The 24,315-nt window shown below is 39.2% G+C and overlaps 1 protein-coding gene across 3 annotated transcripts; it reads left to right on the top strand.

Moving 5' to 3' along the window:
* The first annotated feature begins 1 nt into the window (after nt 1).
* On the top strand, nt 2-21,978 carry gramd4b (GRAM domain containing 4b). Of its 3 annotated transcripts, none has more exons than XM_012920514.4 (19): nt 2-225; nt 9,654-9,895; nt 9,980-10,079; nt 10,622-10,742; nt 11,238-11,299; nt 11,431-11,563; nt 11,942-11,967; nt 12,664-12,755; nt 12,956-13,047; nt 13,679-13,727; nt 13,878-13,949; nt 14,034-14,077; nt 14,254-14,363; nt 15,378-15,532; nt 17,382-17,529; nt 17,871-17,964; nt 18,677-18,767; nt 19,194-19,262; nt 19,511-21,978. In XM_012920514.4, the coding sequence occupies exons 2-19, from the start codon at nt 9,713-9,715 to the stop codon at nt 19,616-19,618; spliced, it is 1,749 nt and encodes a 582-aa protein (XP_012775968.3). In that variant the 5' UTR covers nt 2-225; nt 9,654-9,712; the 3' UTR covers nt 19,619-21,978. The 3 variants fall into 3 exon arrangements, with proteins under 3 accessions (XP_012775968.3, XP_076742255.1, XP_004556357.3); XM_076886140.1 differs by lacking the exon at nt 2-225 and adding an exon at nt 4,816-4,969; XM_004556300.4 differs by lacking the exon at nt 2-225 and adding an exon at nt 6,866-6,910.
* The last annotated feature ends 2,337 nt before the right edge of the window (nt 21,979-24,315 follow it).

Below are 24,315 nucleotides of genomic sequence, written 5' to 3'. Positions count from 1 at the left end.
TTATTGTGTCCGATGGAGCAACGCGGTCCGGTTAAACACCCTCACAGGCCCCCACATCTGGATTAATTGTGAGGACGGAGGAGAGAGACAGGCGTGGAGCGTGTCTCAGTGGATTCTGGTCCGATTTACATCGGCTCAGGAGCGGGTTTGACCCGGTTTCCAGTGGGCTTGGATCGCCGGGAAAAACAGAAAGAAGGGAAAGTTTGCTTCATCTTTGCTCTCATGGTGAGACGCTTCTTCGCCCTTTGCTTCTTTTCTTCGCACTTCACTGTTAGGATTCTCTTTACATCTTCTCTGGAGTGTCCAGGTGTGCCCAACCTGTGCTCCGCGGACCGACCGGTGCGCTTTCTGTAGACTGCAGCTAATTGGCTGTCACACATTAAGGTGGGAGGGTAATGGGAAGTCTTAAAAAACTTAATTAGACAGCGAGTTAGTAATTTAATATACTACATGGGTACTAAACTACCAGGCAGCTATTTTTTCTTATTAAATTATTGTTGTAGTCATTTGCACAAAGCACTTGTTTTAAACTTTCTAATGTGCAAATCTGTCATATTCCTTTGTTATACAGATAGTAACATGAATTTTTGGTTTTGGTTTTGGACTGCACCTCTTTGGGGCTGTTTGTTTGTTTGTTTTTTATCCCTGTATATGATATAAAAAATCATTAACAGAGAAAATAATCAACAGTCCAATTAATAATTACATGATTGTTACTTAGACCCTTCAATGTAGTAAAGGAGTTATTTAATTTTCCTTGAAACTTGTCTTAAAGGGTATAAGAATGTCATTTTAAGACTGGAATGAAACTTGATGATGATATAAAAAATACTTTATTAGATAGAAGTAATTTGTAGCTTTTTAACCCTTGAACTTATTCTTGGCGATAGTAGTAAAGAAACTCCCTTTTAACAGGAAGAAATTTCTATCAGAACCAGGCTCAGGGAGGAGTAGCCAACTGCTGTGACTAGCTGTGGCATGAATAGAAGGAGAAGAGAGATGAAACACACTATGGTAGACAGAAGATGCAATTTAATGACACAGAGCAGTAGTATATAAACACCAGGGGAGTGAAAAAAAAGTTTGTGGAAAAGAAATGGAGCTCTATCAGCAAGCTTGGCCTTTAGAAGGAGAACTAAAGAATGGTTGAGGGTGACCTGATCCAGTTCTAACTATAAGCTTTATCAAAAAAAAAAAACACGTTTTAAGACTAATTTTAAAAGTGGAGAGTGTGTCTGGCTCTTGACCCCAAACTGGGAAACTCCACGTGAGAGTTTCCTTTCATCAGTTCAAAGATCTCTTTGAGCGTTGGGATGGGAATGTTGTTAAGGTTGACTTCAGTCAGGCTGAAAGGACCACACAATTTTAGAAGAGGAGAAGACTCTGTTAATGGGCACTTACAGTACTTGCCAGATCAAACTGCTGCAGACTGAGGAGGAGCACATTTTATTCTTCTACAAAAATAAAACGATTTACATGTTAGGTATTGTGTAGTTTGTTGTACCCTTTGTTTTTTAATGGGCTCTAAAATATATTTACCTTCATGATCAGTAAAGTGAAATTAATCAAATGCTCTAAATAATTTGAAAAATGAATGAAATCTCTAAACTTGATGTTAAATACTTATTTTCTTAAATCAAATTTTTGATTAGGAAAATTAGTTGAAAATGATCAAGTTAACTTTTCGAGATATGACTTCATCACCATTACTACGAGTCAAAATCTTCCTCATGGTTTTGAAAATCTATCGATTATTTGCAAAGTTCTGGGAGGGCAGCCTGTTCTGTCTGTTACTCTCAGAATGCAGGAAATTGGTTTGGATGTTCAGGGATCAGCCCGGAAATACCAGGTCTCATGCCTGGCATGTACTGGAAACTGCTGGAACACCAGTGTCACTGTCCACAGTGAAGTGGGTTTAATAGAGGGCCATACAATTCAAAAGCTTGACAAAACAAAACGCCACCCATCCAAGCAATCTGCGACAACCAGACAATATCGTGCGCTGTCCAGTTGATTAGCACATGATGGCCAACTCAGTTGCCTATGAAGCACAGAATGAACTGAGGACTAGATTACACCGTGTCACAACGCCTCCATTTAGATTTCATGATTCATACCCTTTAACTTTAATCTCAGGCCACAAGTGAGTGGATATAATGTAGGATAATGGAAAAATAAATTCCCGATTTGTTTTCATCATCAAAACATTTCTATACATTTCGATATATGTGTAAAATATTATTAACAAGATAATATGTAATCTATTTGCATGGTAATGGGGAAATCCTTTTCCATCAGGAGCTTAAAAAAAGTTTGCATTGTTATCGCTGAACATAAGACTTGGTGCCGATAAGCACATTAAAGAAATCAATTCACATTAGGGGAAGCTGGAAGTAGATTTCTTTTACAGAGTTGGATGGTGGTTATTAACAAACAATACTTACACTGTAAGTGCTGCATGAGATGAATTTAACAGGAAGATTAGGAAGGAAATCATTTTCTCAGGATTTGATTATATCTCTGTTGGCAGAATTCAAAAATAATAATGAATTCATTTTACATTACTGTTACATTTCAACAAAATAATCTAATATATAAGATAATGAAATATCATCCATCCATCCATTTGCTTCTGCTTATCCTTTCCCGGGTCACGGGGCAATAAGATAATAAAAATAACACATAAAGAGGGCTCATTGTATTTTCTGTTGACTTCCAAAAGAGTAGCTGTCTACTTGAGCCTTCATGCATACTTTTGATCCTGTGTAGATTACAGAAGCTCCAAAATAAATGTAAATTTGTGCACCTAATTTTGTTTAAAGTAATTAAAGATGAATGCTGCATTATCATTCCATTACGCAAAAAGGACATTTCAAAGAAATCATCAAAAGCCACGAATTACATGACTTTCATGCCTATTATGAGCACATGAAATCTTCTGGTCACACCTTTACTTTTTCCTGTGAAAATCTATAAAGAAGGTGCAGAGTACATAGTTAGCAAAGTGTCCCCCAGAGACAAAATAACCACATCCATGGGAAACACTAGAGCTGGGCGATAGAACGATAACGATATGTATCGCGATATAACTTTTACTCGATAGAGAAATTAAGCTATCGCGATAGACCTCGCCGCTCTTGTCCTCTTAAAAAAAAAAGAAAAAAAAGGTCAGCCAAATTAAGTAGCGCAGAGCCGAACCAATCACAGCCGCAGCGTCACGTCGCGTGACTTGTAACGTACAGCACAAGTGCCAAGCCGCACGTGTGTTTGTTTGGGAAGCAGCCAGCGCGTAATGGAGGAAATGAGTGTGCCGACTAGAAAAATCAACCGAGCGTGACCGAAGAGAAAACAGATGATGGTTCCAATGCCGGAGAGATTGTCGAACGGAAGAGCCATAGAAGTTCCGTAGTGTGAAGGTATTTCGGCTATTTCAAGTCTGACAAAAAACAGAGTAGCGTGCACTGTAAATTGTGCCGAAAACAAGTCTGGAAATACAATAAACTGGTGCATGCGTCACACTGTGCGCCACGTTATTGTTTCAGTGAAATGAATTTCTACAATACTGTTAATTCTACTCTCTGCAGTGTTTAAATGCTTACATATACACACAGTTACTGTCCGTCCACACATACGACTCGGTTCTGCTTCTATGCCCCAGCTTTGTTTACTTTTTCCCACCGAGGCTTCTAGACTTCTGATTGGCCAACATTTCTGCACGGTTAGGAATCTAGCGCCACCTGCTGCTTTGGCATGTTCATAGCAGCGTTTTCCTTCATTTCTGCCTTTATGTGTGGACGGGATTATTTTTTAAAACGAAAACGGAAAATCTCCGTTTTCAAAAATACCCGTGTACGTGTGGACGTAGCCTCAGTCTCTGACTGGAAGCGTTAATTCGTCATTCGGCTTTTGTCAGACTAAAGTAACTGTTAAAACTGTTTGAAAAGCTCAGCTATACAACAAGGAGAGATTGAGAATTTCCTTTTAGTTCTCAGTTTATTTGATATTGACAAAAGTTAGTCAGTTTTGTCTGTTCTTCTGTAAAACAAACTAAGATTTATTTTTAGAATTAATATTTTGTTTCTAAGTGGAATTGACAATTTAGTCTGTTTCGTTTGTTCTATTTTGAAACTTAAACGCTTTAGCGGCTGCCTTTTGTGTAGTTTGCAATATTTGCCTTTATTTATCTGAAAAAGTCTCATGTTCCTTAAGTACATCTACCCTGTTGAACTTATTATGGGAAATAAATATTTAAAAACAAGCTGCTGATTATTTCACATTTTACTTGTGAGCAACGGCACATTTAAATCTTACAAATATAGTTATTTGGCTTATATCGTGATAGATATCGTTATCGCCTGAAATGAAAAAAAACATATCGTGATATGAAAAAATCTCATATCGCCCAGCTCTAGGAAACACTAGGTTGAAGTGAATAGGAATTATGGGTTGATCCATTAATTTTTCTACTGCTTATCCAGGTCAGGTCACGTTGATTAGAAGTACTGAAAAATGTGATGTCATAATAAATAAATCTAGGCTTTATCACTCCAAACAGATTTCCTTTATAATCTCATCTTTTGGATAGCATTAAAGGTGTTAAATTTATCTCTGTGTTACCTACAAAAGGTCAGAAAAAGTCTGTTTCTGCTCCTGCTTTCTGTTAGGTGCTAATCTGTGCGGTAATAATTAGAGGCTCCCAGACAGCAGTCAGTGCCTTTGTCTGTCAGTTATTATGCAGTCAGTACTGCCTGTTCAGACAGTAACCAACAGAAGCAGGCAGACCAGTCGGACTGCTCGGTGATCTTCAGGCTGAACACACCTTCAGCCATTGCTGTAGTTTAGAGCAGGGCTGTAACTTCTGCTGAGGACGTTCGTGTGTTGTGATCACACACAGGAGGTTCTGGTTTCAGTTTAGATTTCTGTGAGGGTAGCGCTTCACATCATGGGCTGAGCTTTGGCATTATTGCAGGTGATTTAGAATATTATTATATTATATTTTAATATTACATGTAGAATAATATGCTTTAAAATTGTTGTTATTAAGTTTAAAACTTTTTATTAGATGTTTGCATTTTAAAAGAGAAAAAATCAGCTGAAGTAAAGCTGTGTGGGATTTAACTGTGTTACTCCTTGGTGGCAGAGTGGTGTGGTGGTTACCACTGTTGCCTCACAGTAAAGCCTAGATTATTCTTCTGTTGCTGATACTTCCTTGATGTCTGCTTGAGTTCCTCACACAGTCCAAAGAAAGGCATGTTAGGAAAACTGGAGATTCTGATTGGAACATTCTGAATGTGGATGGCTGATACTTTGTTGGCCCATTAGTGACTTGTCCAGGGTGCCTCTGATCCTCTGACAGCAATGATATACTCCAGCTGCTCTGGGACCCTGAAATGGAAAAGAGGCTGATGTGTGTTTGTACCTTACCACTTCAAAAACGGAGTAAATTTTAGTTTGATTTTGGCTACATTGAGATTTTCAAGCAGTGATTTACAACCAGTCAGACTTAGGACCACATTTTCTTATGTCTTTGGTTCACTGGATTATTTAATAGCTTTTACCAATCACATCACTCAGTGGAAAATAGCAAAGAATAGCCCTTTATTGTCGTTCTATATGTGCAGTGAAATTGTGGGTGCTCCACACCAACTGGCCAGGAATAATATATGAATAGTAAGACAGCAGGAATAAATAACAAACATGAAAAATATAGTGCATTGTCTACCAACTGGAAAGTTGGTGGTTCACTTCCTGGCTCTTCCAGTCTGCATGTTCAATCCTTGGCAAGATACTGAACCCCGAGTTACCCCCAGTGCATCCTTGTGTGTTAATGTTAGTCAGAGTGCTTAGATATCGATAAAAGTGCTTATATGAATATGTGTGTGAAGAGAGTGCAGTTAGTGCTCAGAGTAGAAAAACTCTGAAGGATTACTCTCTCAACTTTCTGTTTGGAGCTTGCATGTTTTTCTGTGGTAGGGTGGCTTCTCTCTGCCTTCCTCCCACTCTCCAAAGACATGCATGTGAAGTGAAATCGGGAGTCTAGATTGTGAATGTCAGTGTGCAGATGTCTGTCTCTGTGCGGTTGCCCTGGAACAGCTGGAATAAGCTCCAGTCTTCCCTTTTTATATTAATTAAAAAGTGGAAGAGGTTGGATGGATGGATGTTCTTGGGCTTCCTTCTTATAGAAACAACAAAGTCCCAGTTAATTGTGTTTTCTTCCTGCATAGCAGACATATTTTGATGGACACATATTTTCACTACAGGTAAATATCAAATTAGATTTCTCTTTAAAAGCATATCGACAATCTTCTTTGGCTTCAAAAGTAACAAATGGACCCAGATCATAATTAGCGGCTTAAACATTTACAGAAACATGTCTATGGCTTAGATAAGACAGTCAGTGTTGAGCCAGGCAAAATGATTAGTCGGTTTATCAATTAGTAGGTACCGGTAGTAAACTTGAAGTCTTCATGTTTAAATGATGTGTTTTATGACGTGTAATAGGTATAGAAGTTAAATGATTAATCAAGAAAATGATGGGCTGATTAAAAGCTGAGTTCTGGATCAGTACGGTTCTTACACTGTCCAGACACAACGTTAGAATACTGAGTCGGTTGGTCATAATGTTGGTGTACATTTGTATAATTAATATGAGTCACATGGAATTAAATCCCAGTTTTTAATCTGACTGAGCTGGTGGTGAGCATAAACCAAGAGTCCAAGTTTTACAAGAGATGGCACAAAATCTGCAGCCAGTTCTGTTTTTAAAGAGCAGATGATGAAACAGTTCCTCCTCCTCCCAAAACAAACATTTAACTTTGTGACTTCATGTCAGTAGCATGAAGTGGACTCTCCCTTTATAAACATGCAGTAGACTGTGATGACTTAAGTGCTGTAGGAGCTTCACACACAGGTCAGTTATCAGAGTTAATAGTAGAGCGGAAGCGAACATGTTCAGTGTGTGTCAAATGTGTGTCTCTATGTTTCGTTGTACTTGGTTTAATTTAATTTGCAGCCCTGCTGTGAGTTTAGAGTTACTTGGGTTTTCCATGCCAGACATGACTAAAGAGTTCTTTGCTGTTTAGATTTAAAAAATAAATACAAATGTGATTGTTTCTATTATTTATTATTTTTAAATTAAACAATCCACTTTGATGTTGTTTGATTCAACAAGTGTGAGCATGCTGAAACAGATATGTTGAATATTGTAAACCTCCTGGATACCAAAAACTGCTGTTCCTAATTATAAATAGGCTGCAACTAATGATTACTTTAGTAGTCGTCTAATCTGCTAATTTTCTTCGATTAGTCTATTAGTCAACGACTAGCCCTTATCTCTGCTTCCTGTGGGCGACCGTGGCTCAGGGGGTTGGGAATCGCATCTGTAACCGGAAGGTCGCTGGTTCAATCCCTGGGCTCTCTGTCCTGGTCGTTGTGTCCCTGGGCAGGACACTTTACCCTACTTGCCTACTGGTGTTGGCCTCGCTTCTGTCAGTCTGCCCCAGGGCAGCTGTGGCTACAACCGTAGCTTGCCTCCACCAGTGTGTGAATGTGAGAGTGAATGAATAGTGGCATTGTAAAGCACTTTGGGTGCCTTGAAAAGCGCTATATAAATCCAATCCATTATAAACCTCCTGTTCTAAGCTGCAGTACTTCGCTCGTTGTCATGACTTCAGCAGTTTGAGAGGTGCACAAGCCTCTTTTCGGGACAAACACCTTTGCTTAATGCTAGTAAAAAAGAACAAAACAGAATTATAAAAACCTGTTATTAATCACAGGAAGGCTAACATAAACATTACTGTACAAACATGACCCATTCAGAGTCGACATCACAGCTGGTTTTAAATGGCATTTTAAATGCTCGTGCACTGCAGTACTGCTGTCATGGAGGGAAGGCTCTGCTTTGCTAAATCACTGATTATGGTGACAAATGGTGATAAACAGCTGTCTCCATCCATCCATCAATTGATGTCACTTCCGGACCACCGTCTTTCAAACCACTCTCGGTGTATCTTGGCGACTTCTAAGGTTTTTCTCGATTTACTAAATCTTAAGTGGTTTTTGAAATTTGTAATTCCTGCTTGACACCCTTTTCAATTCTAATGGTACAACCGCTGCTAACCAACACACCCTGAAGCCTCCTGACTTGGTTCGTCTGCTACCAAGCCTAGCCTGGGTAGCCTTGTTTTTAGCCTGTCTGTCAGCTGTTTGCTGCCCTCAAGCCATGGCTGTCTGTCATTGCCTACCGGCATGCTCACGGTTACAAGAGGCTATCCAGCGACTGAAATAGGCTCTTAGGTAGAGGGAGGAGCTTATCATGGAGTTTTCAAGGAAAGCACCTGGTTTCCCTACACGTCTTCTGCAGTGGGAAATTGGCAGCTACTCTGCAGTGCTCGGTCCCAGCAGCTCATTGTGTTGACACACACCCCTGGTCCAGTTCGGCCAACTCTGGAGAAGAGCCAGCCATCTCAGCAGATCTCCTGGCTCTGGCTGATGAGATGTGGCTTATCCTCAGGACGATGCCAAAATCCCAAGTTTGCTCTATGTCCTGCAACTCAGAGCCATGGGTTTTAGTAAAGGGTAACAAGGGTATCTGGTGACACCCATTCCATCTATACCCAGAGGCTATTCAACTGGTGAACAAATTTTACACACTGGAAAATGTGGATGCACCATGCTTTCAAGTGCGGGACGGCCTGAGTGGCCATCTGGTCCAGAGTGGGATAATGCTTCTGCCTCCCAGCTACCGGAGATGTCCCTCAGACCGGCGACACTGGGGACTGTTTGGACTCAGCAGATGGGATTGCTGCCCAATGGGGATGCTGCTCTTTCACTGACTGGCTGTCACAGGTGTGTCCCCACCTGGGCTTCCTCGCCACCACTCCTCTTGGCTGCCTGGCTTGAGCACAGACCCTAAGTCATCTCCCTCGTCCAGAAGCCGGGCATCTGCGTTTAACTCTGCCAGTTACTGCTACTGCTGCTGCTGCTGCTACTACTGCCCCCAAAGCTGCATTTTGGCGCTCACATGCAGTCATGCCTCAGAGCTGCCCATCATCTTCCACCTTTTCAAGGCCGCGTCTACCTACGGTGCCCGTTGTTGGCATCTCAATGGTTTATCGCGTGGCAGTGTGTGGTGGCTGTAGCTTTTGCTGTCCAGAGGCCTGTGTGAAAGATATAACTCTGACCGCTGTCTGGTTGGTATGGCTGATTATGCGCTTATATGTCTGTATGTTGTAACATGTGAAGCACTTTGTAACTGTTTGAAAAGTACTATGTAAATGAAGTTGCTATTATTATCAAGAGGCCCATGTCTCCTGGATTTGTGACGCACCTCACAAACCCACAGACATCGGCTATCTGAATAGGAATCCTATTCAGATATCCACACCATATCAACCTGTTCCTTTTGACGTGGAAAAGTAGTGGCTCTACTCTGAGCCCTGAATGATCAAACTCCTCACCTTATATCTAACGGGGAGCCCAGACATCCTGGGAAGGAAGCTTATTTTCCAATTGTGACCATAGGTGAGGGTGGGGATGTAGATTGACTGGTAGCTTCACTTTCATACTCAGTTCTCTCTTTTGCCACTGTGGACCAGTAAAAAATCCACAGATAAGTGGTGCAGCATTTGCAAATTGGTTCTTTTTTGTTCTAGTCTTTGCAGCTGGGGGGCTAGTCATGTTCAGGTAAACACTCGACTCTGTGGTGCCCACCATGTTGAAGCGTTTGGACAGGATCCGGTTCAGGGGACGGCGGGATGAGTTCCTGGATCTGGCTGAGTCGCCCAACACATCCGACACAGAATGCAGCGAGGAGATTGTGATTAAACCTCGCGCCTCTGTCAGAGAGACAGAGGAGGTGAGGGAGGCAGAGGTGGAGCCGCAGGGTGATGCTCAGGTGCAGAAGCACACAGAGAAAATCAGTATTTTTACTTTTTTTAATGTTATGTTGCTTATTATGTTTTCTTCTGCTCTTTCTAAGGCTGGTCCAGGATCTTTTTCTGCAGCTCTGGATGACAGGACAGATTTAAATGAGGTTAAAGGTCACTTAGAAATTGCCTTGTTGGAGAAGCACTATTTGCGTGAGTATTCCGTGAATTTTATCTTCATATGTCAAGTTTTATTTTGAAAGATAACCAATGAACTTTAGCTCAGCAAGGTCAGATTTACGTAGACGAAGCAGACCAGGTGCCAGGTTTTTTGTCAGGTCTCTTTCTTCTCACTCAAATCAGTTAAAATTATTTTGTCAGAATCGCATTCAAACAAGTGTCATTCAAGTCTTTCATCCATAAGCTTTGTAGAAACTGATGAGTCGACATCACAGCTTCAGTTGTCAGTTCATTGTAAGCGTCAAACATCCCCCAGTACAGTCCCGATAGCGCTCTGTAATCAGTCAATATTTGGCCTTTTATGTAACACACACACAGAGCTATTAATAACCCTGCTGACCGCATTTGACACGCATGCAGAGAGATTTTGGTGAATAAGCCATTTGTGCCCGCATCCTCAAAAAATACTAATCGTATTAATAGGAATAAAATAAAGTTTGTCACCTACGTTGTCATGCTCCAGTTTCACTATTATAAGTTTAGCACTTTTAACTTCCAGTGTTTGTTGGTTTCAGAGGAGGAGCTGAGAAAACTTAAAGAGGAGTCCAATGTGGATTCGCTGAAACAGGAGTTAGAAAAGGAGCGCTGCAGACGCATCGAGCTGGAACAGAAAATCAACGATGCCCTGAGATCCAGGCTAGTTGTATATATATATTTTCAGATTTTCATATATAAAGGGAGCCCGTATATGCACTTTGAGTCCACTAAAGGTGATTTTAGTGTTTCATAATCAGTTTTTATCTTGCACTGCGTCCCTCACGTCTTCTTCTGTCTAAAACAAGCCATTGTAATATTTCCCATTTAAAACCAACTTTTAAGACATTTTCCCCTGATTGGATGTCAGTGTTTAAACATCACTTGGGTGGGGCTGCTGTCCTCACAGCCAGAGCTGTGATGAACATGTCAGATAGGTCTGGTCTTTTTGGTACAATACAAACCCACATGTAGAAGAAGAAAACGGTCTGAACCCTGAGCTTTCGGCTCATGTACCAAAAATCATTATTTGAAACATATTTCTATTTATAAAGTATGTAAAATTTGAGACTAATTCAATTTGCTGAGCTGGACTCAAAGCGGCTTGCTCCTATGCTTTATGCTGGACTGACACGACACAGTTTCTACCTCTTGCAGACTTGAAGACTCACCATCTCAGACACCTAAAGCTCCGTCTGCTCCTTCAGCTGCTGGCAGTGGTATGGCTGATCTATGCTCTTTCACTTTTTGCAGATGTTCCATCTTTTCACCTTTGTTTGACGTGAAAAGAAACAGAATTAATTGAATGGTCCTTTAATTATTATCACAATTGCCTTGTTTCCCCCCTCAGACAAACAGAAGGAGACTCTGGTTGACACCTTATTGAAATGGCTTTATGATCGATTTGGTGTTTATATCGAAGACTTCCGCTTCCAACCAGAGGAGACGACAGTGGAGACGGAGGAACCACTGAGTGCCAAAAGGTCAGAAAACATTCTGAAACTGTCCGTGACAGACTTCTGTGTGTTAGCAGAACTGTAACGGTAGAAAACTGAAAACTGACATTGTTTGAACTGACATTTTTATTATATATTAACTTAAAAAATTACATCTTTAAACACTCACACAGACACACACACACTGCAGTGCTGAGCTTTTCAAGAACTTATCACCTAATCCACACAGTTTTTCCAGCCATGCAAACACATCTGAAGCATTTTATATTTGTAATTGTAAAACTGCAACCGTAACAATAAAGCTACTGAAAAGTATGAAAATCGGATCAGGTCTGCTGTGGAGTTATTATAGCCACATGGGTTTTCACTGTGTTCTTTATCGTGTTATCTTTTTTATAATCACAGGTTGACTGAAAACATGAGACGGCTCAGTAAGTTTGCTTGTTTTTTTTAACCAAATGTAATATGCAACATTGTTTGAAGACAGTGAGCTGCACTGCTGGGTATAGTGTGCAATAGTACTACAGTAACAGGTCATGTATTTGCTATAAACAGAAGCATGAGCAAGTGAAACAGTGAAGGGCCAAGAATAGATCGTTGTGGGATACGGTAAAATAGTTCATTAGATCATATGCAATAAGTAGACAATATTGTACGTCCCACAGAACATCATTACGTTAAATATAAAAATTTAACTGAAGAGATTAGATTCAAGGGGTTAAAACTATTGCATTAACTGATTAGGCAGCAGTGTAGTCATTGATAGAGTCATTTCATTTTCAGTAGCTCGAGGATAATGGAACATTTGCATAGATATACCCTGTTGTTATTTCATAACTATGTAAGAAGTTAAAACGTTTAAATTCAAGGGAATTCTCAAAATGTGCTCCACAGAGCAAATAAGGAAACAGAAGGGGACATTTAGTATGTGATAGTCATTAATGAGTTTGGGTTTGAGACAGACTGCATCTCCTTGTTAGCCACGCATCCCATTCACATCTCCTGGACATCAGATATACTAAACCCAAGCCAAATGCATAAACATTCAAATAAGTTTATGCATTTATAGAGCTGATGTTTTCTTTGTCATGATTAAGTCAGCTGATGTCAGTTTGTCTACTTTCCAGAACGAGGATTTAGACCCGTTACCAATTTCATGAGGAACCTTTCTGCCTTATCCAGCTGGTACTCCATCTATACATCAGCCATTGCCTTCATTGTGAGTTCACACACACACACACACACACACACACACACACACACACACACACACACACACACACACACACACACAGAGTTCAGGTGGTCAACAGTCAATTCTTTTAAACATGGATTGGATCCACCAGTCACAACAGATATAACACAAGTAGACAGACTGATTCAAAACTAAATGTGTTTACACCTATGTGATCTCCACAGGTCTACATGTATGTGGCGTGGAATGGATGGGTCATCCCCATGTTCCTGTTCCTCGCCATTCTCCGCCTGTCCTTGAATTACCTCATTGCCAAGTTAGTGTAACCTTTGCTCTCTCTAAGTTAGTCACACCGCTTTTATCAGAACCAGAGAAAAGGCAACAGTTTTAAACCAGGTCAAGGTTCAGTACCAAGTCAGTGTAGGTAAGGTTTATCAGGAATACTTGTTCCCTTGTCTGTGGTGTTTTTGTTTTTTTAACTTGTTGGACAAATATGTTATTTACTTTTAGAGTTACTAAAAAAATGGCTTCAGTAGATTCTCCAATTTAAGACGCATGTATTCGTGTCGTGGCAAATCTAGTGCAAATTCAGTAGTTAGCATCTTTTTACATACTTTTTTTTTCTTATCTTATCAGTGTATTCATATGTCAGGGTCATGAATTATGTGTTAAGTGAACAGTTGGCTCTTAAAGTCAACAGACTGACCATTGTAAGAATCTGAAATCGTTAAAGTGCCAGTCGCTTGATGATCAGATGACTGGATCAGAGCTGTTCAATATGAGCAAAAGTTTACTGCAGAATTTTGTTGAATATCTGATTACAGTGGTCCGATGAGGGACCCTTAAATGTGTCTTGATACAACAAGACACATTTAAGGGCATACAAGGCAATGAAGTTCATTATATTTATTATATAGCTCATATTTTCTCATGATTCCTGCTCTTAGAGGCTGGAGGATCCAGTGGAGCATTGTACCTGAAGTTTCAGAGCCAGTGGTGAGAAATCTCTCTTTATTCTGGCCTCCTCATATTCATTACTAAATATTTTATTATGAAATGACTCGCATAAAACTGTCCTGATGTCCCAAATGGAAACTGTTAAGTTCTTTAAAACAGATATTCGGGATTCTCATTTTGTTTTTTCAGGAGCCTCCTAAGGAAGACCTGACTGTGTCTGAGAAGTTCCAGCTGGTCCTGGATGTCGCTCAGAAAGCTCAGGTGAAATGTGATGGACAGTGAGAGGTCTAAGGTCACAAGTGGTTCTTTTTGACATATTTAATTATTATTGTTATGTCCATACAGAATCTGTTTGGAAGGATGGCCAACATCCTGGAGAAAATAAAGAAGTAAGCTTTTCTACACACAGTTTCATGTTTCAGCTCAGAAAGAACCGGTGTTCCATTTACAATGCTTCTTTATAATGTGTGTGTGTGTGTGTGTGTGTGTGTGTGTGTGTGTGTGTGTGTGTGTGTGTGTGTGTGTGTGTGTGTGTGTGTGTGTGTGTGTGTGTGTGTGTGCGCAGTCTGTTCATGTGGGTTCAGCCGGAGCTGACTCAAAAGCTGTACGTTGGTCTGTGGTTGGCCTTCATCTCCTCATGCCTGCTCCCGTACAAACTGCTGGGATTCATCATAGGTAAAATAAATAAGTAAAAAGTTGATCACCTTCTCTCACTCGATTTCCCCCCTTATTGAAATTTAAATCACTTGTTCTCAGTAAATATCAGAATGAAAGAATATATATCATCCACTAAAGGAATGGATGAGAAAAGATATTCTGTCTATGCACATGTCTAAAAACACGACAGCTATGTGAGCGCTGAACATTAATGTTATGTCCAAAGTTTGGCTCCAGTCATACCTTCATAAATTCACTGAATATAGGGCTGCAGCTAATATTAAGCTTTTTTGATTGCTTTTTGATGAGCTCCTTGGGGACAAGGTGACATTATTTGAAAGTTCAGAACTTTCATAATCTAACGATATATAATTACAACAGCAAATAGTCCCCTTCAAAGATCATGACACAATTGGAAACACTGAGTGTGGTTAGGAGATGGTGTGCAGTAGGCAACACATATGGTGCCCACTCACTAGCAGAGAATACACTGAAATATTAGCTGTGCTATTCACACATCAGCACAATCCAACATCACACAAAGGGTGTAAGGGTGCATCAGATATCTGTGTTCACATGTGCACTATAAAAGGTGAGGAATCCAGTACACTTGTGAAAACAGCTATATATAACAGGCCAGATGTTCCTGTGAATCTTCTTGATTACTGCCTGTTAAAAAGGCATGCAGACCTGTGATAAAGATTTCAAACAAGTGTCTATTAAGTCCAACAATGTAGATGAATGCTCATTTTGAAGGAACCTTATAGTTTTGATGGAAATGAACGTTTCTGCTGGGGATGGGTGGGATGGCTGTGGTGAGTCCCTTTAGGGGTCATCACAGCAGATTGTGTGCCTCTGTCCTCTCCTGTCTCTAGCATCCTTTTTAGCCACAGCACCATTCTGCATTTCCTCCTTCAATACATCCATGAATCTTCTTCTTCTTCCTCTTTGCATCTTGCTTAGCAGCTTCATATTCAACTTTTTTTTGTCCAGTATATGAACTATAAAAGATTTTTACTCTTTAATCCTCAGGTGTATACGCAGGTATCAAGTTCTTCATCATTGACTTCATCTTTAAGAGTTGTCCCAAGCTGAGGCAGCGCTATGACACCCCCTACATCATCTGGACAAATTTACCCACCGACCTGCAGCTGAAAGAGCGCAGCAACACTATGCTGGGCCGACGAGTGAGTCCAAACTCCTGCATACATCTACACACGGAGCTCAGAGACCTCAGCACCGGGCTGATGTTAGTCTGTGTCAGTTACATGACGTAAAGGAACAAACCCTGCAGTAGTGAGATCATAGGCTGGAAAAACCAGCACAGACTGGATCAGCTTGTTACTGGTTCTTACTGGTCTGGTTGTATTTTTCTCTCCCAGCTGTCTGAATCTGAACAGGTAGGATTGTGCGCTGAGTGTGTGTGTGTGTGTGTGTGTGTGTTATATTTACAATCACAGTGTAGAGGCCCATAGTGTGTGCTGTGGTGAGAGTTGTGATCAGATATTTTGACTGACATCACTGGCTGTAACCAATCAGCTGCTGAAGTGTTGGTCTATCTGGTTAAAATCCTCTTAGGGTGGGACGTCCCGAATCGTAACACTACACCTGGCGTACTAGTCAGATTTTCCCACTTTATATTCAGATGACCCTGTGACCTTTCCTTTAGCTTCACCCTTTTAACAAATGTAGATCTGGCACAAATGTTGTGATTTACCTCCAAGTAAGATCTAATGCCAAAGTTCAGGTAAGAATGAATAAAGTTTTGTTGTCTTCTTTTTCTAAGTGTAAAATAGTTACTACATCCCATAAAATGAGAGATTAGATTTAAACCTAAATCAGAAAACAATGTATGTCAACCAGCCTCAATATTAAAAGCAGTGGCAGGTGAAATAATGATTGATCATCTTGTTAACTGCTTAACAAACACCAAGTCACCAGCAAAGCTCACTGGGGGAGGGTTAGCATTTTGGAGTATTTAAGCCACGTGCTAAAGAAAGTTGAAGATGTTACATTTCAAATCCAGAGTATTTAAACTGTTATAGATCCTCTGTTAGAGCATTTCTACTTGGCAAAACAAATTAGGTAAATATTCCACCCCCCAAAATTTAACCCCAGACAGGCTGTGGATGACCTGGTAGATGTTAAGAGGTTAAAATGTGCTGTTCAGCTGAGTTGTGACCTTCCCATGGGCGCTCTGCTTACGCTTCTGACACGACCAAATCCTCTGGCAGCATCTCATGCTCCAACTTATCACAGCTGGGGTTTTTTAACTAGATCCTAAAAATGTTAGACAGGGGTTTTTAATGTTGCTGACGGATGTATCCTACCCAGTGTTAACAGACACAGTTAATGTTTGTTCCCAACTAATGTCTTGAGCTGCACGTACACTGAGTTTCAGCCTACCTTCCAGCATACCTGAGTACATTTTTGGGGGGAGTATGGGTGATGCAGCAGCTTAAAACATTTAAAAGCTCTGGTCCTGTGTGATGATTACAGTAAAGGTCAGTGGAAGGTTTCCTGCTGTAAAGAACAGCAGATTAGATATTTATGCTTGCATGTCAAAGATACTGATACCTCTGCGAGAAGCTAATATCTAACTGGACAATTTATGGTTAAGTTCTTCGATTTGGCAGAATTTTCATTCAGATTCAATTCAGAGCCTTCAATTTTCTGTTTTTGAGTGGAAACGTGCTCGTTTTACCTCCAGGCTGAACTGAAGTATCCTTATAAAAAATTTGTAGCAGTATTGGAGGACCGCATCAGGTGAGCTGAAACACATTCCAGTGAAAAAGATCGTGTACCAGGACTGCTCTGAGACTGAGTAAAAAGCAGGCAGTGTCCAAAGAAAAATCTGAAAAGAACTGTTGCTCAAGACCAATTTAAAAGCTACAAGAAAGTCTGTCTTACTAGAAGAAAAATGTAAAGTAAGGAATGATTTTGCACTGGATTATACATCTGACTGCGGGGATGCTTCAGACACTGCTACTTGTAGTGATTAGCAAATTGTGTACCTGCTTCTGTCTACCTGCTCAGGTGATAGCTGCTGGGGGCCGAGGCAGCCTCACCGCAGCAGCTCCTGTGGGTGTCAGTCGGGATGAGGATGGAGGGCGATACTACAGCACCAAGAGAGGAGCTTTTCATGAGGTGTTTAACCTGCCAGAGAGTGAGCGCCCTCTGACAGGTGAGAAAGGAACTACAGGAGAAAATGAATTAATAGATGAATCCTTCCAACTCAGTCTGAAGTGTTGGCCCATCATTCTTTGTGGGTCTTATAATATGCAGTAGATTCAGAAAGGATTCACACCCTTCATTTTTTGCACATATTATTATTTTATTGTAAATTTAAACTGATAAATTTGATGTTTATGTACACTCTACTTGAAAAGGACAAAAAATTGTTTTACAGATGCATAAAAGAATCTAAAACTGAATTATCTATTCGCTAATGCAGTTTAATAGAAAGGACTTTAGATGTCGACTGTTTTCTTACCAGTAATATTTTAATTGTAATGATTGTTTCAGTGTGTGAGACTGGCTGGCGCTGCTGCCTCATCAACAGAGACAGGAAGACACCAACAGACTACATCCGCAACGGAGTGCTTTATGTCACCGAGAAGTAAGTCATCTGACAGAATGAGCAGAGAGACACTGTGTCACATCTGTTCATCACACAGAATGTTTCCTCCTATAAGTTTGGCACCTGTAGTAATAAGCAGAGCGAGCGATAACATGTTGAGTACGTCATTTATTTGTCCCGCATTTGTTTTCTGACATCGCGCAGCCTCTGCAGCATTTTTGGTTCTGTCTTTGTATGAACATTCAAACAGTAAACTTGCGTTTACTAAAGTATTTCATATGACACTTTTACATTTATACATAAAGTTTGAAAGCCTAAGGTTGCTTTACCTGAAAAGTTAAAGGTTAAAAAGATTATTAGCCAAAGGCTTCGGTAAATAGGTGACAAGTAAACTTCTGTTTGAAAATGATCTCAGGGGAAAGGGCTTCAGAGTGTAGGAGTACCAACACTGAAGGGTCTCTCCCCGAACAACTACGGTTTGGTGTGAGAGATGCAGGATAATAAAGACCATAAATAATGAACAGTAGTTACTTCAGACTTCTGAGAAGAAAATAAACTGCCAGGGTGTCTGATGAAAGAGCTGGGCTATTCTTATGTTTGGCTTATCGGGTATGCAAGTTTCCATTAGGGTGTGTTGCTGATCCTCGGTGGATGGGTGCCATAAATGTTCTGAGTGCTTATAATCTCTTATAATCACCATTGCAGAGCGTTGTAGGAGCGGGAGGTAACAGAGTCTCTGCTGTCTTTACAGTTACCTGTGTTTCGAGAGCTCCAGCTCCAGGTCCGGGTCCTCAAAGAGGAACAAAGTCATCAAACTGCTCGACATTACTGACATCCAGAAGGTAAGTGTTCACTTTAGAAATATTGTTGATGCTTCCCAGGTTTATAATATTCAGTTAGATTACTTTGTGATGTCATTTCCTGATTAGCTTGTGTTTTTGAAGCCACTGTAACTAGCCTGTGTAAACATTTGAGTGTCTTTGATTAGATTAAATTGTTAATTAATTAATTAAAAAAAAAAGAAAGCAGACATGTCATTTCACTACACTGCAGTGTTAGTTCTTAGAAAAGTCTTAATGGAGTAAAAACCTGAAACAAAAAGTGCTGCAGGTACTGAAGCTGCTTTTGTTTTCATTTATTCAGGAAACAGTCTTTTACTTTCTAACATCAGATATTTAAAACCTTTCTAACGTGTCTGCTCTTCTTGCACATGTGTTTCCCTTGCATTGGTCTGAATTTGCTCTGATCTGCTCTGTTGTTTCTCACAGTACAAAGTTTTGTCAGTGCTGCCTGGGTCTGGGATGGGGATCTCCATTGCGACACCATCCACCCAAAAAGTAAGAGCTCAGTTCAGAATAGCAAAGAAACTAAAATTGTTTTTACTCATTTAGAAGAAGCATTTCACAGATGTAAGAATACACTCTGACAAGTAAAAGTACCACTAATAAGTATGAGAAGTGATGTACTCTAAATACTTTAACAGATTTCTATACAGTATGCATTTGTTACACTGATGTGTAACAAGTGTGGCTCTGTTTTCTTTTTGTGTTGAGCCTGGTTCTAATGTTCCTCTGTTCTCTTGCAGCCTATGGTCTTCGGCGCAATGATGCACAGAGATGAGGCATTTGAAGCCATCTACACTCAGTACACGAAGATCATTACTAAGGCTACAGCTATCAACCCTGAGACATAGTAAGACCTTTGCGATGGCTGCCTTAAACACAAGCACCTGAAGGTTCTTAGATGGCTGCTGACTTCAGTTTGAGCTGCTGGTCTTCCCCCATCAGTCACCCATGAAAGTAATTCAGTGATAGTATTTTAGTGATTGATTTTAAATCAGCTGATTCCAACTAATCACTGATTTTTTTTTTTGTCAGAATCAGACAGTCTGTTATTAATCACTGTTTCTGATAACAAATTAACAATACCATCCACAAATGAGAGCACTTTACATCCTCTCTAAGGGTTAGTTTACTGAAAAAAACATTTACAAGAATTGCGTCTCTGTTTTTTCATCTCTGATAAACATCTCAGCATTTCACGTGCGCAGACTTGATATTAAATTAAAAGCCTCTTGATAGCTCAAAGGGTTCAATCCCTCCCATAGTTTTTAGGCTTTTATTGTGAAAAATCTACTGGACGTTTTTGGTTCACATAGTAAAAGCCCGTAGAAGAAGAAGTTTTATAAAGCTTACTTTTACTCCCACAGCTACTTTTACCTGCAGTTTATTGGTTCAGGTTTGTCACATGACCGATTGCAGGCTTTAGTTTACTTTAGTAGCAGCAAATTAAACTGGAAACTTAACTACATTTTGATTTTGTGCTAAAGAAAATTGAATAATAATTTAATTCGCTAGTCAATTAATAAGAACAGTTATTCTATGCCTGCAGCTTTCCCAATATATTAATTTCTTGCTTTTCTGTGTCTTTATCGATGTAATCTGAACATTTTCAGGCTTTGAACTGTTAATCAGACAAAACACAATGTTTAAAAAAAATGACACTGTGCACTCTTGAGAAACTGGACTGGATGTATTTTACTGTTTTCTAATGACTATACAGTTAATCTTAGTGGTAGACTTAATTTGGCCTTTACTCACAACCAAACATATTAATCTGACTTATAAACACTGACTGATGTTAGTCTGTCTGCAGGCAAATTATGAAGGGAGGAAACAGAAAATTAAAAAAGTAGTTTTTAATCTTGTTCTGATTCTGACTCAATATTGTCTAATTGTATAAAAGAACAGCAAAAGGTCCATCAAGTCTCTTGCTGACAGTTCAAATCTTCAAATGTTAAGAGAAACTGATACTATTGTTAAATAGTGTCTTTATAGCTTGCGATGCAAACTTAGGTGGAGGGTTTCATGACTGTGTATTAAACCGCTGGCAAACAAATGTGTTTAAACCTCATTATTATACATTGGTGTCTTCAGGGATTTGTAAACAGTATCATCATATGACTCTGTATTGTACTATTGCAACTAAGCCTTACAGTTAATATGTTGGTGTAAAGTGTTTGTATTCTGTATCAATGTTCAGCAGTTATGTGAGCAGTCTTTGACACATGGAATTTAGTGTAAACCACAGAGTTAGTCTTTTTCTTAAGCTTTGTTTGACTTAGCCAGAAGCTAAATGGCTAAAGCTAATGCCAGTTTAGCAGTTTATGCTTTCTGTTTTACAATTAATGAGCCACGAAACAAAATCCCACAGGGAACTACAAATGCTACATTTTTGTATTTGTTTGTCATTCGATTTCCATCAAGCTTAAAGAAGAATCAACTCAAGCACTAAAAAAAGCACTTTTTTCTTTCATTTCTATTATCTGATAACTTTATTTTGGGGGGGGGGGGGGTTGAGAATGTCTGTTTTTTGTAAGTGACTTAAAACTTCAGACTAACATTTTGTATTTTTGTTTAATTCTGGGTTGAATGTTTTGTTTTTTATTTTTTTGTTTTGTATTTTACATGTTCAATTAAAAGTTTGAATCCCAAATTGATCTCCATTTTATTTAATATTCAGATTTATGGCTTTTGATTGTGGTGTTTTTGTTTCGTTTTTTTTATGTCTTATTAAAAAAAACTTTAATCTGAAATAATTCATTGGCAAAAAATAAACTCTCCAAAATAAGATGTTCTTTTAAATATAAATTATGACAAATTTTAAAAAATAAAATTGCACATGAAGTAGACAGCTTCACTTACTTTAGTTTGATCTCACTTTAATTTCCAAATGTTTTTTCTTTTGTGGGGTTTTTTTTTTTTTTTTTTTTTTTGGATGCCACTTGCTAATACCATCATGCCTCAGCCAAGTACTCTTTAAAAATAGTTTCCTGACTTTCTTTCAGTGTGTCCTGTTTTTGCTCGGGTTTGATTTTTGCCTTGTTGACGTCACTGTGAACATTTTTCTCTCCTCCTTTTGTGTCTTTTGGATTTGAGGTTTTTATAAAATGGTTTCTTGTATGGATAGGTGTAATGTTTTTTAAATTGTGTAATTTCTATTGTTGAAATGTGATGTACATGTGTTTAAGTAAAATCAAATATGGTACCTTAACAGTGTGTGGCTTTTTAGTGCAGTACCTGCATCATGCTTTAGGTGGCATCACATTTGTGCCTAATATATCGGCTTCACAATGTAGGAACTCCAGCAACACTTAAGGGAAGATGAACAACTGATACAACTTTTATCTCCCTCCACCTTGGAAGTAGGTGAAGTTGTGCCAGAAATGTTTTGCTCTAATATATTGGCTTACCACAGATGTTTTTTTTAAAAGGCCACAAGTGTACATAATAGTCCGATACCAGTCACTTTTCATTTAATTTAACTTTAAAGTATATTGATCAGATGCATAACTCTAGACTTTCACTGTAAAAGAAAAGATGGCCTAAAAATAAAACAATTTTACAGAGATAATAATTCTGTATGGTTTTATACTCTGTATAATTTTCATGTACGTACATTTCCAGTGCATTCTGTTTTCAAAGTCATCGTGGACACTAATGGTAATACATTTAGCTACAGCACAACTCTTGCTCTTTAAACAGTGACTGAAATGTGTTTTCCGATATGCTCTTACGTCTAAAAACTTCAGCTTATTGCAGCTGTTCAATATAAACTTACCACAAACAGTAAAATTATTTCTTTGTTGCTTCTTGTTTATTCTTGTTATTCTTATACAGGAGAGCCTGTTTATTTCCCCTTACATGGTGCTACATTTGTCAGGAAAATGTGGGCTTCAGTATGTCAGCAACAAAACTCAGGTAGGCTGTTCAAATTCAAATTTTATTGGTCACACACACAACCATACACAGTATGACATGTGGAGAAATGCTTATTGCTGTCCAATGCCCAACCAGTAAATGACAGTAAGAACTGACAGTAAGATTTACAGATTACTACAAAATTTACAGATTTTAACTTACAGTAAATTCTTAGTAATTTACAGTAAAAATATGCAAATAACAGTTTACCAAAGAAATTATGAATAAAAATAAATTATAAATTTTAAGAAGTGTGCAAAAAAACAAACAAACAAACAGTGCGTTTGATGATGTGATGTGTGTGAGAGAGTCCAGTCCTACACCTGGTTCAGGACCCGAATAACCTGGGGAAAGAAGCTCCTCCTCATTCTCTCTGTTTTGGCCTTAAGGGAGCAAAAGCACTTCCCAGACCTCAACACTGAGAAGAGTCCATTGTTGGGATGCGAGAGGTCCATCATAATCTTCCTGGCTTTAGTCTTTCACCACTTGGTGTAGATGGACAGCAGGTCAGGAAGCTCTGATAGAATGATGCGTTCAGCTGAGCGCACCACTCTTTGCAGATCCGGTCAGTCCTGCTTGAGGCTGGATGCTGGCTGTGGTTTTTAAACGAGGCTCATTAAGGAGCCCAAAGTGTGCCAGGAAAATTTCCCTCACACCATTACATGACCAACAAGAATCATTTATACAAGCCAGGATGGATCTATGCTTTCATGTTGTGGTTCTTACACTAGCACCTTCTGTCACCACAGAAATTGACACTCACCAGACATGCATAATGGACCTTCCATGACCTTCCAAGCTATATAGTTTATGTCTTCCATATTTCCAACTATATCCATAATCACATACTGTGTATGCTACCATTGTATATAGTATATTATCTTACTTTTTTTCATTGATTGTACTTAATTGTATTTTTGTATTTCCTTCATATATCTGTACCTGAGCTGAGATGACGCAAAAATTTCCCCATTGTGGGATCAATAAAGTCTTATCTTATCTTATCTTATCTTATCTTATCTTTTGGCAAGCCCATGTGTATGAGCCTCACTTTCCTGTTCTAAGTGAAAGGAGCGGTCCCTATGGTGCTTTGATGCTGTAGCCCATCTGCTCCAAGTTTCTGTGTGTGTTGTGTTCAGAGATGTTCTTTTGGACACCTTGGTTGTAAGCAGTGGTTATTTGAATCACTGTGGTCTATATATGAGTGGTTCTAGCAGGCAGACCAAATTTAGAAGAGAGAGTCTTCATCCACAGATTTTATTATTGTAATCTATTATTCTATTTAAAAAGCAGTAGAGTACCATTACATGTTATGTAGCAGTCCAATGAATACCGTAGAACTTGTAATGAAAGAACTGTAAAAGAATTGCATTTTTAATCTACATTTTATTCAATGCATGCACATCTTTAATTTAAAAATATACAAAGATGAACGAATTTAACTGCTAAGAGTCATTTTTTTAAACTTTTATTACATTTGTATTACTTTCATATGAGCTGTTTTGTTGGGATACTAATTTTTAAAATCGAATTTAAATCAAGCAAAATCATAAATGGTAAATGGAAATTGTTCAGGCACAAGTTTTAGCTAGCTTTTGACTACAATCCCCAGGACGCCACCGGAGACTCC

This window comes from Maylandia zebra, linkage group LG7, assembly GCF_041146795.1.
Source record: "Maylandia zebra isolate NMK-2024a linkage group LG7, Mzebra_GT3a, whole genome shotgun sequence".
Taxonomy (NCBI): Eukaryota; Metazoa; Chordata; class Actinopteri; order Cichliformes; family Cichlidae; genus Maylandia; species Maylandia zebra.
This window is presented reverse-complemented; position numbering and strand designations above follow the sequence as displayed.